The sequence below is a fragment of the Grampus griseus genome, assembly GCF_964374135.1.
Source record: "Grampus griseus genome assembly, chromosome: 7".
Taxonomy (NCBI): Eukaryota; Metazoa; Chordata; class Mammalia; order Artiodactyla; family Delphinidae; genus Grampus; species Grampus griseus.
The window spans coordinates 70862690-70880604 of NC_139001.1; the positions used below are offsets into that span (position 1 = coordinate 70862690).

The 17915-nt window shown below is 40.2% G+C and overlaps 1 protein-coding gene across 5 annotated transcripts in view; it reads left to right on the forward strand.

The window, feature by feature from the left end:
• Positions 1-17915, forward strand: part of RBMS1 (RNA binding motif single stranded interacting protein 1) — a 209494-nt gene that overhangs the window by 164704 nt on the left and 26875 nt on the right. For all 5 annotated transcript variants that reach the window (XM_082658119.1, XM_082658121.1, XM_082658123.1 and 2 more), the window contains exons 3-5: positions 1177-1235; positions 6663-6754; positions 16444-16601. In XM_082658119.1, coding sequence (XP_082514245.1) covers positions 1177-1235; positions 6663-6754; positions 16444-16601 — 309 coding nt within the window. The remainder of the gene's footprint in view (positions 1-1176; positions 1236-6662; positions 6755-16443; positions 16602-17915) is intronic.

Below are 17915 nucleotides of genomic sequence, written 5' to 3' on the forward strand. Positions count from 1 at the left end.
AACCTGCAGCATTTAGAATGTTTTAAAGTGCTGCACAGATACTTCCATTTTCTAAAACTTTTAAGAGTCTTTTTAGTCCTCAGCAGAAATCACGAGAAAGTAGTATGAGAGAAAATGTGAAATTTTTAAAGTAAATACATAGGAAAGTAAAATTTTGGAATTTGCCACATCTAAATGGGGAAATGTCTCAGATACCTCAAGTATGTTATGTGCATTCCCCAAAAACCTAGTAATTTTTAAGAGTTATTTTTCAAAGGTTTTTCTTCTCCGTTTTTAGAAGACAAACATAGCGGTGCTTTGCATTGTGGTCTGGTCACTGTGAAAGGATGTAGGTAGTACATATATTTCAACTCTGCTGCCCCTTTGTTTCTGATAGCAGTACCCTCAATGTTAATATTCTGAATTTTTTTCCTTCTTCTCCCAACTTCTGTTGTACATTAAGGAATTTGAACACATTTTTCATACAAACCCTCATAAAAGTAATGCTTAATTCCTGATTCATTGGTTTATATTTTTGCATTGCCTATTTCTTGCACACACATGCCCACACACACATTAGTGAGTACACCGTATAACTATTATTACAGCATTAAAAGAGGTCTTAATAAAGGTATTTATAAACAGTTGTCAAAATCTTAGGTAAAAAAGACCTGTTTTAAATAACACATCAAGTGTGTTAAAGATATATACACATACGCACCTTTCTGTGGTGATCTAGAGCCATGCAGAGCTGCCTGCAAAAGCAAAATGAATAGATAAGACCCAGGCAGCTTTCCCACCGTGATTAGTTCATAAAGGCTATGTTGATCTTAGTACTTTCCATTAACACTTCTGTAGCCTTGCCTTTGGGTTTGTATTTGACCACAGACATGGTGTTACTAGACGAAACTATTTTTATAGAGCTCATATTCCATTTTTTTGGTCCCAAGATCATCAGTAAGTACCTGATTCCTCAAAGCTAAACATCAAACTGTAATCCAGAGATTCAAATGAGAGGCCTAGCTGTTACCCCTTTTTAGTTTAGTTTGTGTTTAGAATTCTCATTTCCCGTCCCCTAGTAAAGAACATTTTGTACTTGAAAGTTTGCAGTTGTTTGATAAGTGTGTGTGTTCTCTGGACTTAGACATTAATAAAGGTTCCTCAATTATAACTTCTTTTTTCTCTTTTTTTCCTTAGATATGGGAAAATTGTTTCCACGAAGGCAATTTTGGATAAGACAACGAACAAATGCAAAGGTATGTTTCGTTGGCTGTTGATTTGCTAAATCAGGGCTTTAGAAAAATAATGGAATTTTAAACTTGATCTTTGGTTTCAAAACTACCTCCATTTATTAAAATCCAAATCTTACATGTCACCCAGTTTCTGTCTTGCACAGTGTCAGCATATTGCTTGCGTTTGTCCCTGGTTGAGTTTTGGCTGGAAACCCAACAGCAGCTAGCCCTTTGCCAGAATCCCAGATTTGATGCCAGTAGAGTTAACATGCAAAATACCGGCTGGCATTTATCCCCTGCTCTTAAAAGGGGAGTAGAGTTAGAAAATAGCTTTTCTTTGCTGAGCCTGAGGAGATTAGAGCTGCTTACTGAAGACCATTGGACTGCACTAAAGAACTGAAAAGATTACATATTGTGCAAATTGGCTCTATTAATTAGAGTAGTTTTAAGCAGTACTTAATTACATGTTTCAATACTCCCAATTGTTCTCTGCTGAATGCCTGTTGACAATATTGGCAGCGGGGAGGAGAGAACCATTTTCACTGACCGAATTGTAATAGGGAGGGGAGGTCATACGCCCCTTTGAAATATGCTGCTGCATTAATTTGATGCACTGACCTTCAGTTTTCCGTGTAATTAGGATGAGCTCATGCGGCTCCATGAGCTGGAAGAGGAGGCGTCTGGAGTAGGCAGCACTGATGCTCTATGGTTCTGACTTTTAATGATCCAGCATCTTAACAATAGGCATGTGATTTCTAGGAAAGGGGAAGAATGGAGTCAGCTGACTTTGAGTCTAACGACTGACCCCGTGAATTGAAATAAGGTTGACAGGAATAGGCAGAGAAGGCAAATCTCCTCATTAATTAGACCCCAATTTTTCAAGTAGTGGTGATGGCTGTGGCTTAGCACAATCTGAAAAAGGCAGAGAACATAAATGAAGCCTCTGGATGGTATGGTAGGGCCTCACCATAGAAGCCAGCCGTTTCCTTTAATCTGGACTTGAAGTGATTCATTGTATTTCTGTCTCTTCTTCAAAGCTCCTGAATTTAAAGGAGCTATTGTGGCAAATATCTAAGCCCATGTTTAGTCAACATGGCACATTCAGGCAGTTTTGCCTTAGGACGGTGAATAGAGCAATGCTTTACGTAGAGTGGTACTCAATTAATATTTTCAGTGAATTAAACTGGAGAGAGTCAAATTGTAGACTGAAATGTCTACCCAGTTACCAGATTAGTCTTGTTTACCATATTTTAAAATGATTTGGGTGAGCAGGGACACAGAAAAAAACCTTTTGGTTTTATAACAAAAAAAAACCGGACTCTTGCAGGTATAAAACAGGAAGCTGATCTCAGCATTTGTTTCAAACCAAGAGAGAAATCACAGTAGACAAGTCATTTTATAACCTTACCCTTCCTTTCTTCCTCCTCACCTCCCCAACCCCCTTACCCCAAAAAGAAGTCTTCGCAGCAGATCAGTGTGTTAAAAAAAGCACAGCTGCCCTAGTTACGTGAGAGAGAGGACCCAGAGGCCTCCCTGGGTGAATTCTCTGCCACACCTCTACACTGGACACGCTACTGTTACACACTCTTTTCCAGCAAGACCCTATTGCCTGGAAGCCAAAACTCCACAAAATGCTTAGCATGATCTGGAAAAGGTACAAGTAAAGAAATACTAAAGCTAAACTGAACATCATAATACAAACCCATGATATTTGGGAAGGGTCCGAAGATAAGTGGAGAGATTTTGGGGACTTCTAAATAAGGATAAGAATAATTCAGCACTGGTTTTCAATACATGTCTCCTGTAGATGTTCTCCTAAATTGAGTCTCAGGAGAGACTGCCTTATGTCGGGGGTGGGGGGGTGGCGATGAGAGAAACCTTCTGAGTCTCTGTGTCACACAGGCCTCTCAGGAAGAAATAGCAACAGATATCTGGGGTGTGGGTGAGTGAGTGAGGGGGAGAGAGTAAGCAAGAATGGGTTTATAAAATTCTGGGAGGGAGAATGAAAGAGCTCCTGAAAAATAGTAATTTTAGGACAAATGAGAAAAACTAACACAGCATAGCTCATAATAAAGACAGATAACATGTTAGCCATGTTACAGATAACTTGAGAAGGTGGGTAGGTGGATGGATGGATGAATATAGGTAATGCTTAAGAGGTTATTAGTATAAATGGAAAGTGCTTGTGTTGTATACAGTTTTTTGAGAGTTGAACAGATCAAAGAATTTTATACCTGGAAATTAGAGACCTTATAGGTCATAGAACACTTTTTGGCACAAAACTTTTTTTTTTTTTTTTTTGCGGTACGCGGGCCTCTCACCGTTGTGGCCTCTCCCACTGCAGAGCAGAGGCTCTGGACGCGCAGGCTCAGTGGCCATGGCTCACGGGTCCAGCCGCACCGCGGTATGTGGGATCTTCCCAGACCTGGGCACGAACCCGTGTCCCCTGCATCGGCAGGTGGACTCTCAACCACTGCGCCACCAGGGAAGCCCCACAAAACATATTTTGAAGCCTCTCTCCAGAAGACAGAATTAAGCTGAAGGAAATATTGCTCTGAATAACATGTTATCGTAGTTATTAAATTTAAAAATTCACTATTCAGTTGCTCTTCTACCTTTCAATTTTTGTCAGTTTTTGGCCAAGAAAAGGTATTTAAATGCTTTTCAGCACTGGAATATATGGTAGTTCAGGACCAAAAAAAAAAAAAAAAAAGCTTACAGCGGATTGATTGTGACACCCGACTGGTTAATTATCAATGTTTACAGAGTTGCATATAAGACCAGAAAACACACACACACACACACACACACACAGACATAAAATGGGTGAGGATAAGTCACACCAAAGGGAAAATAGGGGTAAGAGCAGGAAACTCCATGTTACTATAGAAATAGCCCTGTATTTCTTAGTTGCCAAAGCAAAAATAAACATACCTATTCCCATGATTCAGTAATCACAATGTAGAATAAAATCCAAGAAGCAGGAATACCATAACTGTTCCTGGTCCTGAGACCTGAGAAGAATCCTCTTGGGGGTCCAGTGAGAGGATGCTGTGTTACTTAGTTTATCCCACCTTCAGAAATATCTGTGTACATATTTATATAATGAAACCCATGGAACCTGTGAAACTCATTTATATACTCTAATACTTACTTGAAAGTAATATAATAGAGGAAATGAAAGAGCCCAGGATTGCATGCTTACCTGTTATATTTGTTTTTCAGCAAATATTTAATGAAACAGCTATGTAGTAGACATTGGGCAAGGCCAGAAAAGGTTATAAACAGTTAACTAAAAATGCAACCATTATGGATTTTTCCTAATAAGGAAATAACAGATAAAATAATACTAATATTACCTGAATATCAATTTCAACTACATGAATATCAAACCTGAGATCTTCTGTTTATTGTAATTTATTGACAACAGCAAAATTAAGGAGGGTGTCTTAAATATCCATCAGTAGAAGTTACATCATTTCAGTGTAGTTGGGTGTTCATTTATGACCTGCTTAAATCGTATTTGGTAGTAAAATATGTATGAGAGTGAGAGAGTGAGTATGTGTGTGCCTGTGTGTACCTTCATAACGGGTTGCATGTTAGCATTAACGACAGATTTCTAAAAAAATTCCAAAATACGTTTAACCTGACTTCTAACCTGGCTGTTGAGTAGCGTTCTCTGCTTTTACTTGGGTCAGCCTCTTCTTTTTCTTTCCAACCTGGCTATTTCTCCATTCACTGTCAAAATCAGATTAGGCCTTATTCCAACCCAATTCCAAGTACTCGAAGGAAGCTGCTGCTTGTTTCAGCTTTGACACTTCTGTCTCCTAAAACATCTATTTCTGTAATCCATAGTCTAGTTCACTAGTTTTGTTACCAGGCAATATTTTTGGTATTAATACTGCACACTCACCTTTGGACTACTTCTGAAGTTTCTGTTTGGTCTTGTTGATGCATATATTTGCCTATTTTGACTTAGTTTCTTCCTGTGTAAACGACTGTAGCTTTATAATATCTGCAACTGAATGATAGGGCTGGCCCCTCTTCTCTGCAACCTCCAAACAGGGCTTTTCTTTTTCAAAATATTCTTCCTCATTTAAAATTAATTTGATGGGCTTCCCTGGTGGCGCAGTGGTTGAGAGTCCGCCTGCCGATGCAGGGGACAAGGGTTCGTGCCCCGGTCCGGGAAGATCCCACATGCCGCGGAGCGGCTGGGCCCGTGAGCCATGGCCGCTGAGCCTGCACGTCCGGAGCCTGTGCTCCGCAACGGGAGAGGCCACAACAGTGAGAGGCCCGCGTACCACAAAAAATAAATAAATTAAGAAAATAAAATTAATTTGATAATAGGTTTGAATTCCAAGGAAATCTCTGTTGGTATTTTTGCCTGGTACCCTGATCTTTTAAACAGTGCGCTAAATAGAATTGACCCTTTTCTCATAACTTAAGAGTTATAGTGACAAATCAGTGACTGCCTGATGTAATGCAGTGATGCTTATGGATCAGTGAAGTTCATGGAGCTGTTTGCTCATATGCTGCTTGAAGGCCTGTTCTTTGTATAGTTTTCCTCTTTTCTTGATTGCTATTCATTTTCACTAACAATTAGCATATGGATACCATCCATGTGATCATTTTGTAGCAGCCCTACCCTCAACCCGACCCTTTTTCCCCATTATTTCTTGCTTTTGATTTGTCGTGGCCAGGCAGAATAGCTGACCAGCTTATTTAAAATGTTTGAAAAGCTGTGGATAAATAAGCTTTGAACCAGGACCTCTCTTAGGAGGTTATTTATTTATTTGTTTTATTATGTTTTGTTTTTAGACTTTAGGACATGAACTGCTAAAACAGCTATTTTGGGTTTCTGGAGCCATCCCCCCCCCCCCTTTATTTATTTTGAAGAGATCATGAGCTCTATTTTAGATAAATAATGATATTTTTAACCAAGTTCTAACATTTAGATTATTTTATATTGGGGGTATCCAGTGGTTGTACTTAACTTATTTGAAAAATAAAATGTAGTCTACAGAATAAACATACACTTGGAAGCTCTGTAGGATAGCACCATCTTTCTTACCAAATTATTAAAAATGCTACTTCTCTGAAGTTGATTTTTTTTTTCCTTTTTTTTTTTTAAATCTTTGTATAACTCAGATGTCTTTTTTTTTCTGCCAGTAAGTACAGGACACCTGAGAAAAAGATCTGGAAAAGGAAAAAAACTGTTTGTTTGTTTCTTCCTTTTTTTTTTAAACTTTGAAGGGAAAGTTGCCTAGCCCGTGATAGATGGGGAAGGACAGCTCGAGGAGGATGTTGCATTGCGGCTGTAAAGCTTGAGACATGTCAGAACGTCAGGGCTTTCATTTCTGTTGCCTGCATCAGAGACCAAATGGAGTCATCCTTTTCCTCTATGTAATCATAAAATAATGGCTTAAACACTAAGTGTGTTTTGCATTTCAGGTTATGGTTTTGTCGACTTTGACAGTCCTGCAGCAGCTCAGAAGGCTGTGTCTGCCCTGAAGGCAAGTGGGGTTCAAGCTCAAATGGCAAAGGTGAGTTGAGAGCCAGTACTCACTGCTCTGGTCTCTGGCTTTGGTTCTGAAGCTAGATACGTGGCTTTTCCTGTCACCATCCAAGTTCTTCCTTCCATCCCAGTGAGCCACAGTTACCTGTGGACACTTGTCCCGTGCCTTCGCATCCTCAATGGTAGCTATTGTGCCAAAGACTGTTCCTCATAAATTTATATGTGAAGAAGGGTTTTATAACTGTATAAAATTTTACATAGCAGATTATGTAACCCCCTAAGTAGATGGAGAAATAGCACCAGATTTTCTCAGGTAAGTGAGTACTTGTGGGCTGAAGCTCTGTACTGTATTTTTAAAAATAATTTTAAAATGTCAATGCTTAAGGAATTAATACATTTTAGAAACACTTCCGAAGGTAATTGTGTATAGAATGTCATATTATGAAAGAATAACAAAATACAATCACATATGTATGCGTTGTACAAATATACTAGTAGTTTTAATGCAATGTAAGCTACAGATACTATTTCCTCTGTGTAAAAGTCAGTGATTTTTAGACATTGGTTATTTATGGATTATAAATCTTCTCTTTAGTGGTTCTGCAGTAGCTTTATTCAGGACTTGTTTTGATGAACTCTTAATCACTGAAGTGGTATTTATGCTCCAGTCTTATTGCCTAAATGTAAACTTGGCATACCTAGTGCCAAGTGCATACCTAGTGCCTAAAGTGCATTTATATCATACCTAGTGCCTAAAGTGCATTTATTAAGATACTCATACAATTATGTATATATTTTTTTATTTGTGGTTTTTGAATTGCTACAGAACATATTTTCAAGTTTGAAACTTGACAGTTTGATATCTTGTATATTCTTTTCAAAAGATCGATAATTTTATATTATCTAGTGTCTTGAAGTACAGAGGAAAGTAATTTTGTGCTGTCCTCTGCTGCTTCTGAAGAGTAGCATGTGGTCATTCCCTGAAGGGTATTCACATTTCCATAAGGAAAGAAGATTTATGGAAGTTAAAGAACCCTGGTTGAGACAAGTTACCTGCTAAGACCTTAAAGCTGTTGAAGGACATATATGCAGCTACCAGGATAGAGATTTACCTTGATTAAAAGATCAGCATGGGGCTTCCCTGGTGGTGCAGTGGTTGAGAGTCCACCTGCCGACACAGGGGACAAGGGTTTGTGCCCCGGTCCGGGAAGATCCCACGTGCCGCAGCACGGCTAGGCCCGTGAGCCGTGGCCGCTGAGCCTGCGCGTCCGGAGCCTGTGCTCCGCAACGGGAGAGGCCACAACAGTGAGAGGCCCGCGTACCGCAAAAAAAAAAAAAAAAAATCAGCGTGAATAAAGATTTCAGGAATTGATGAAAGGGATCACCTTTCTAAAGTAATCCTTGACTTTTAATATTTTTAGACCTTTGGATTGAGTTGGACTTATTTCAGATGTTTTTAAACTCCAGAGGAAGAAGCTAAAATAAACAAACTGTAAATACTAAGCCGTGATTTTTAGATTACTTGTCCATAATATACAGCAGTTTCCTGTGGTATTGTTGAAAGACAGTGATTATGAGGCTTGAAATATATTTAATTGTGAGTATGCAATACCTAAGTTGTGTATGATTTACAGAATGTTTAATACGCCTATGTAAACAATGGGTAACCATACATTTTCTAAGCAGGACTTTTAAGGCACAGTTGGAAAAGGGCTCTATTTTTCCCTCTGTTCTGTCCATTTCCTCTACTCTGTGAAGCTCCTGTTTCTTCTTCTCATGGATAAAATCTAGGGCAGGTCCCATGACTTTTCTGGCTACTCTCGTAATTTTGAAAAGTTCCTTGAGTTGCTTCTTTCATTTCAGGTCTTTCTGGTTAATTTTTTTCAGTAGAATGCCCCTTAATTGTTTTCATATCCAAATTTCAGGGAACATAATTGTCTTTCAGTACATTTTCAGCCTTTCTATATGTATTTACACCAATCTCAGTACAATATTTTAAACAAGATGTTTAAGGGGGAAATCTCAGGTTATATTCCAAATACAGTTTGTAAATGTCAGAATTGTGTAGAGGTTTCGAGAACTCTGCTGAGAGTCAGCAAAAAGGGATGTGTGTCTTGGGTGCCGCTGGTGCTAAGAGAAATGACAACTTACAAAGCAGTTGTCTGCTAACAACCATATTGATAATTTGGTGATCAAGAAGTGATATTTTAGGGCTTCCCTGGTGGCGCAGTCGTTGAGAGTCCGCCTGCCGATGCAGGGGACATGGGTTCGTGCCCCGGTCCGGGAGGATCCCACATGCCGCGGAGCAGCTGGGCCCGTGAGCCATGGCTGCTGAGCCTGCGCGTCCGGAGCCTGTGCTCCGCAATGGGAGAGGCCACAACAGTGAGAGGCCTGTGTACTGCAAAAAACAAAAACAAAGTGATATTTTAAAAGTTTACATCCCAATATAACCATGTATTACGTGTATACAGACACACGTGCAGATGTGTAACAAATGTATTTAGTTGCATTTTAGGAAATTGGGGGTTGTGATTAATGGTAATACATTATACTTCTTACTTGAAATAATATGAAATAGGCTCTTGGTTAACATTTTGATGCTGAATGTCTGATTTTTTTTTTTTAAGAACACATTTCCAATGCTAAGTGTGTGATACCTATAATTGAAATGTCCAATCCTGTTTATTTGACAAAATTTTGAGTGCCGTATAATATTAAAACTTCTCCCTTCCCCCAGCTCTGGTCTGCTCTAAGTAGTAAGCTTGTCCTGGGATGGGAGCATGGTTAGTTTCTTTCCTATTTCCCAAATGTGTGTCTTTCCCACTCTTCCATAGCTAGCTGTGGTTTCTAACCCCTCCAAGGTTGGAGCAGTGGCAAAGGATGGGAAAGTTTCTTGACCTGACAATTATGTGATATGGTGTTGATTTCTCTGGGCAGACAGAGAACTGATGCTTTCCTTAGTAGAATGCTTTGCTCTCTCCCCTGTAGTTCCTTCAAGCTAGAGAAGACGTGTCCTCAGGCTGTTAGCCTCAGCTCCTGAGAATCTAAGGGTCTGCCTTCAGCCCCTTTCTTCTAGGGCCTTCTAATCCTTCAAGACAGCCTTCCTGGAAGGCTCTAACACAACCCTGGGCCAACTCTACCTGTGTGGCCCACATTGATGTGTTTGCCAGCTGTCTGTGGGAGACTAGTTACCTCCCAATTGCACTTATAGGCCCCTTCAACCAGCCTTTGCCTTTTAGATTCCTCAGGCGTAAGTCAGACATTGATTCATTGTATCCACCAAGCTCCAGAGGTCACAGACCATGCCTCCTGAGGGGTCTGTTGAAGCCCCTCTTGCTGGACTGGCAGTGATGGGGGAAGCAGCCCCTGTGGTGGGACTCAGAACGCATCAGCGGTTCTCTCCACATGCGTGTTCATTCCACCCTCTCCAGTCCCTCCCAGGCAGACGAGAGGTGGGTGGTCAGCTGAGCCTCTCAAGCCAGATCTCAGCCACTCCTATGCAGACTTTGTGTAGGTGGTCTGGTTTCTCACTCTGGCACGTGGGCATGCCTGAAACCCATTTTTTGGTGACTTCTGCTGAAACAAAGTTAGAAAGAGGGCTATTTTAACAACCTACTCCAGGTACTACAGAGGCCTTTTTTAGAGCGGCCCCATGAACACTTACCTAGGCATCTTTTCAGTGCCGGTGATATTGAATAGCGTAATATATTAAATATATCCTGTTTGAAGAAGTCTTTACAATGCATTTAGTCAGAACCGGACTGGGCATAGATTGGCACTGTACGTTGTGTCAACAGTGCACTTTGAATGCCAGCTTTCCCGTGGACTGTTAATGAGCACTGTTCAAAGACCTCCTTAGGTGGCTTGGACTGTAAATTGGCTAGGAAAAGTGATCCCTTCCTACATCATCTGTAGGGAGGGAACAATGCACGGGTTCAGAGAGGCTGGCAGTGTGCCAACATTCTGCACGTTGTGAATTTCTTCGGGTCTCTGTAGGATGACTGAGTTTCCTGGACCTGATTTCTTTTTTATTATATCATTAAAGTTACAAAAGGTATTTTGAATGCTAGAGGGTCCATTGTTCTGTGCCACGGAACCATGGGTTTGAGTATCAGGAGTTGACTTACCCCCTTTATGCTGACTGGATAAAGGAGCATCTGGCATGTACCTTTTGTGGAGACAGTTTATAAAAGTTTAGGTCTGGCTCCCATGTTTGGGTGATAAGGGACCTGTCACTGTCCACTTTCCTCTAGTGAATTAATCTGGACACTATAAAGTTTTGAAAATTCACATTGCCACATATTAAAGGCTTGCTTTCTTACATAATCAGAAAAAATTAAGGGACATTCCACTAGGCGAGTCTGGGGAGTGGGGGAGAATATAATATTGTTTGACACTTTGACTACCGGAGTTGAAAAAGAACTCCACAGATATTCAAAACTGAATTATAAAGCTACAATTGGAGAGCGTTGGACAACAATGGTTGTTTCTTATACGTGTTTTAATTTCAGTGCCTTGCTTGGTACTTGGCCTATGGTAGATATCAAATGTTTGTTTTACTGATGATCAAAGAAGCCAATTAAGCAAGAGAAAAACTTCCCAGTTTGGGCAGATATGGAGAGATAGCAATGGGACATTTAAAAATTGTATTTATTGAGTCTATCGAGTGCCCTGATGAAATTTACCAAAGGTTTTCCAAAAGGCTCAAGGTTAAACTTGAGCCATGTATGTTAAACTTGGCATTTGTTTCAAATGTGTGCATTTTTCAAAATAAAAGACTCAATCTATGAAAAGAAGAAAAAAACCTCAGATAACGAGCTGAAAAGATATAAAACTCGAGTCAACATTGGTGATATCTGTTAATAGAGTGACTTCTGTAGGCCTTTCCACAATACCTCTTTAAGACCTGCTGGGGGTCGGCGGATCGCCCTGTGTTATTTGCCTAGCTGTATGCTCGCACTTTTTTCAGTAAATAGGCAGTCAAAGGAGCAGGAATTTAATCGCCCTTCCACACAGAGGTCTACCATGCTTCAAGCAGTTTGCATTCACATGCCCATAAGCAGCTATCTGCTGGTTGGTGAACCTACTCAGTACAAGAGAAAACAGATATCTGGTCTTCCTGCCAGGTCCCTTTCTTGAATTTTAGGAACCATTCCACACGCATAGGGAGGTTTTTGTTAATTTCTTTCAGATGATGACTGAGTGCTTTACACCATGAGGGACCTCCAAGCCCCACTTTTCTACTCAAGTGAACATTAGTGGCCATTTATCCCTCTCATGGCCAATGTGGGATCCAAGTGTTCTACCTGTTAAAGAAGCCATTGAACACTTTCCATGCCTAGGGATATAAAGAGGCCTGTTAGCCCCATTTTTATGTCTGACCACCCATAATTTACAGAAAAATTGTTTTTTGACATAGCATTGTATGTAATAAAACAGAGTTACGGTTGTCCCTGATTTTAAAGGGGCGAAATTACCCTTATTCAAGAACCACTCTGACGTAGTACAAGTACTGTATGTTCCGTTTACTAGGAATGTATGGTGATTAGAATGCATGGACCCTTTGGTGATCAGATATTCTTGTGGCCATTGCTGCCAGCTTGGAGTTGCTTCTCTTTTTTGTTTTGTTTTTTTTTTTTTACTTGCAACTTTGTATGCAATGTGTGCAGGATAAGTTGACCATTTGAAAAGAAGGATAAATAATGTTTAGCCCTAGAGGTCATTCCAAATGAAGAGAGCTAGTTGACTGTTTGCTATTGAAAAAAAATGTGTTAAAATCACAGGAAATATCTACCTGTATTTAGTCTATCTTATCTCACTATTCATCATAGAGTGGGTTAGGAGCTCAATTTCCTGATTCTGATTTAGCACTTTTTATTATTTTTTTCTTCATTGGTAAACATTCAAGTTGAATTAACATGTTAAAGAATAACTTTTTTTTTTTTTTTTTGCTGCATTGGGTCTTCATGCAGGCTTTCTCTAGTTGTGGCGAGCGGGGGCTACTCTTCGCTGCGGTGTGCGGGCTCCTCATTGCGGTGGCTTCTCTTGTTGTGGAGCGCATCGTCTAGGCACAGGGGCTTCAGTAGTTGTGGCACGCGGGCTCTAGAGCGCAGGCTCAGTAGTTGTGGCACACGGGCTTAGTTGCTCCGCAGCATGTGGGATCTTCCCGGACCAGGGCTCGAACCCGTGTCCTCTGCATTGGCAGGCAGATTATTAACCACTGTGCCACCAGGGAAGACCCAAGAATAACATTTTTATTAATAGTTTAATAGCAACTAAACCACAGATTTAGAAAGTACTTAGTTACCTACATTGTCAGCCCTTTTGAAAATACTTCACAGATGACAAAGTCTATGAACATTCTTAAATATTCTTAAATGTTAGTCATTTAGATTTTAATAATTGTAACTCAAAAGGAAAGCTCACGGGCTTCCCTGGTGGCGCAGTGATTGAGAATCCGCCTGCCAATGCAGGGGACACGGATTCGAGCCCTGGTCTGGGAAGATCCCACATGCTGCGGAGCAGCTAAGCCCGTGCGCCACAACTACTGAAGCCCATGAGCCTAGAGCCCGTGCTCCGCAACAGGAGAGGCCACCGTAGTGAGAAGCCTGCGCACCGCAACAAAGAGCCCCTGCTCTCTGCAACTAGAGAAAGCCCACGTGCAGCAACGAAGACTCAACGCAGCCAAAAATAAAATAAATAAATTTATTTTAAAAAAAAGAAAGCTCACAATATTTATGATACATGTTTCTTATGTAACATTTTTTATGCCACATCTTTGTCCAAGGTGTGTTTTAATGCTCTTTAATTAGGGAGTTCCCAGCTTTATTCTGAATCTGACTAAGCATGATTCAGAAATCTTTCTAATAAGATAGACTTGATCACATCACTCCCTTGCTTCTGTGCCTCCAGAGGCTACAGATTTTTTAGGGCGTGGCTTTCTAGCTGCAGCACAGGGACAAGGCTCCCCCTTCCTCCTCCTCCCCTCACCCAACAAAGTATAACGCCTGAAATCACAGGATAAACATGGCTTATCTTCCTGCAGTGTCAGTATGACTCGAAAGTATTAATTCAGAAATACTGTTTCCATATGAAACAAACTCAAATAGTTAGGGAGTAGATTGCAACATCTACGTGATTTTTTTTTTTTTTTTTTTAGATAAAATACAAGCCTTCAAGGAAATGTTGCAGCTCTGGCAAGGCTACTTTATCCTTTGCCCACACACTCTTCAGGATACATAGTCATTCTCTTTCGTGCTAGCATTGCTTAAGTGGAAAGGTTTAAGCAGTGATAACCGACAAAAAAAGTCATACTCCTTGGATAGCTTTTCACAGTCTGGTTTTCAGCCTCATGCCTTATGCTTGTTTCTCAAGTCTCAACTCAATGTCATGCCCTCTGTAAAGTGTTCCCTGATAAAGACAAGCTCCCCTATCTGTCCTCCCATTGTGATATGTATACATCTCTGTTACAGCATTCATTATATGTGTTTCTATCTCCCCAAACTATAAACGGCTAGAAGACAGACCTGGAGTCACAATTATTGTATAAGAGGGTCTGGGATGTACAGGATGCACTATAAATGTCATTGGGCTGTATTAGGCTACAGGACCCCTCAGTGTACCCACTTTCAGAGAGAAATAACCCTATCTGTGTTCACCAACTAAGGACCAGACTTCCACAGGAACAAATACAGTCTTGTGCACTCCAGGAAAGATTCAGGGACTTGGGAGGTTAGAGCCAACATGAGATAGTTAATTGAGGAGCTGCGGATTAATTGGGTGAGGTCAGGGAAGGTAGTGAATAAAGTGGAAATAAGGAATTAAAATTTTAGCTTGTAGTCCACCTGAGAAGAAATTGAAAAATTCAATACCAAAGACCATTTTGTTTTTCCCTTTATTCTGAAGCAATTTATCTATTACTGTCATGCATTTATTAAATCGCTTTACAATTTTTGTACATTAAAGATATGCTTTATGTAATTTTCAGTGGGAGGTTTTGCCGGGCATAAGGTAATCAGTGGTACCACCCTGACTTTATCTACTTTCAGACAGAAGCAAAGGTAGTTGCCATTTTTGTTTAGTCTGTCAAGGGTTAATGAAGTTAAGTTTCTGGCTTGCTACTGAGCACTTGAAATTTTTTAATTTTTTTCCTGGACACAACCGCACTGACACCCCTGAGAGTCTGGGCCACCCAGGTTGGGAGCTTCTGCTCCATACCTTTGGGACTGGCCTGGTAACAGACTGCCTTCTGTCAGAACCAGGAAGTCATAGGGACAGTACTTTCTGCCCATAGTTTCTCAGTCTTTGGTAACTTTAATTCTTGGGACTACCAGGGTATTTGCCATTCCCTAGGATACCAGATTGTTGTTTTAAATCTTAAAGGTCAGTTACTTTTACTTGCAGATCATCTGAAAGGAAAGGTTTTATTTCAGGTTTAATTAATGCCAGGATACATTTGAAAGTAGAGACTTTGTACGAATATGCGTATGTTTCACATATATTTTTAAAGTACTGTGCATTTTGGAAATTTAAATATAATGAGTGTGCTGTTCTGCTGCCTAAGGCTAAGACATCGGTTAATGACTTTGCTAATAGTGCTTGTTAAAGAAAAATCATAAACTTGCATAGTTCAATATGTAAAGATACAAGCGGTAGTAAGATCAAAGGAAAGCCTGTTTTAAAGTTAAGATCATCCTAATCTCACAGTTGCCGAGATGAGTTTTTACTTGGTCAGAAAATATTCCAGATAGCATATAAGCTTATTTCCTGATGATTTAACACCAGACTCAGTAAATATACATAGCTGTTACTGGTTCTCAGAAAACTCAGTTGCTATCTTTGGTTTCAGCTGATTTTACCTCAGCAGTGCAAAGGTGGGTGGGAAATGATCTAATTGCTGCTTTTCGAACTTTCATATGCATTTGTACTGCCTGGAGATCTTATTAAAATGCAGTTTCTGATTCTGTAGGTCTGGGTTGGGGCCTGGAATTCTACATTTCTGGTAAGCTTGCAGGTAATTCCATCCCTGCTGGCCCCTGGCTCACTCTTAGAGTAGCAAAGATTTAGCAAAACTCCCTTCCCACATCTACATTTGAGTTCAGCTTTATCCAGATTCTAAAACTTGTACTGCCTTGAGTCTGTCGTTTTGTATGACTTTGTGGGGTTTTGTTTTTGTTAATTTAGGAAGTCCTCTATTTCCCATTGGTGATCACAACTCAGAGGTAGTAATGACTCTGCTGTATAGCAAAAGAAGGGAATTTGGGCAAAATCCCACTGGACTTTAGTTGACTTAGTCCAGAATCCGTCGTGTGTTTCTGGATTGAATTATTAGCAGTAACAGCCATTTGTGCAATAGTGTGCCCAAAATGGGCTCCAAAAAATAGTAGTGGAGGAGAGGTTATTTTGTAGAACACTGCAAACAGCTGAGAGTTTTGCGTCCATGAGGGCATCCTCTCCAACTCAGCGACTCCTGCCAGCGCTTCTGCTTCCAAACCTGCCAAGAATGGTTTGGTGGGGTCATGTCTGACCTGCACAGATTGTCCAAGCTTCAGACACTGTTTTCAAGTGTTCTTGGTGACTCGGGTGTTCTGTAGTTCCCATGATCTCACTTGCTAGTACTTTCAAAGGAACTGAGCTAAGAGAGTGGCCAAGTAAAAGTGTGTTCACATATCTCACCTTCTGCTGGAAATTAATAGACAGTTCTCTGTTCGGTTTTAGCAACAGGAACAAGATCCTACCAACTTGTATATTTCTAATTTGCCACTGTCCATGGATGAGCAAGAACTTGAAAATATGCTGAAACCATTTGGACAAGTTATTTCTACAAGGATACTACGCGATTCCAGTGGGACAAGTCGTGGTGTTGGCTTTGCTAGGTAAGCACGCTACCTGTCTTCTTGTCAACAACAGTAGCTCTGCTATATTTCCTGGAAAATAAAAATTGAGCAAGGAGAGAGAATTTAAGCCAGGGTTCTAGGAGCCAGTTGTACCATGAACTTAAATTATGCATAAAAAATCGTTTGCATTTTTCCAAATCTTTTGGAAGCTCATTAGGATTCTTGAACCTGAGGACACTAAATATTTGGTGACCTAGGGGAAGGAAATACCACATGAGCAGTAGTTCTGCAAGTATGTTTCCTTAATAATTTGACTAATTAGATCAAGATGCCTAAACTTCTTAAAAACAACAATCTCAGGCTCCTAAATTTTGTAAATAAATTGGTATTTTTGTCTCGTTAGATGGAACTTTGGTTCATCATCAATAAGGTCAGTGAATTCGATTTTTAAGTGAAATATTTCAAACGCTCAGAAAAGTACAACAGACACCTGTCTAACCCCCCCAAGTGTTACACAAATTGTAACGTTTTACAGTTTTTGCCTAGATTTTTTTTTTTAAGAAGTAAAATGTTGCAGATATCTAAACTACCCTCATTCCTTCCATCTTATTTTTATCCCTTCCTCCCCAGAAAGGATACTTCCGTGTAATGGTTAGTTTGCTTCCTTTAAAAACCTTAAACAAAAGAAGCTTTGGTTTTTGACGTAGTTGCAATCTGAAAGCCTGCGTACAAAAACTGATTTTACATCATTTAGCAACCTATTAATACTGTGCAGTAACCGATAACGTCTACATGTCTTAAAGTATTGACTTTGGTTTTGGAGGGGAAATTGCTGACGTTTTACTTTCCTATACATTATCCTATTTGATGACAATCGCATCTACCTCAGGCCTGTGAGATCAACAAAGCAAGCACTTTTCACTCTTGCACATATAGGAAAATTGAGTTAAAGAAAGGACTTTACCATTGTCACAGGGCTGCCAAGCAATGAAGCAAGGTCTAGTACCTGGTTCTTCTGGCTTTCAGTCCATTACTCTTTCTGTTAGGCCAGATGATTTTATAATAAAACGAAGGTATTCTACAGGTGGAAAGTCACCAAGGCCAGCATCCCCAGTGTGCACTTCATGGGTTAAAAGGACCCAGGTGAAACAGTGAAAGGCCCAGCGCCATCTGAAAATCGTCCCTCTGTGGGTGTTCCTCTGAAAGCAGATCAAGGACTTTCATTTCTGTATCCAAAGATAGAACCCAATTAAATTCTATTGCTTTTAAAAACTATTAAAAACCACCCATTAAAACCAAGGTGCAACTCTTCTGGGCAGTCCAGGAGTGTAGTGCATTTTGAGCAGATTATTC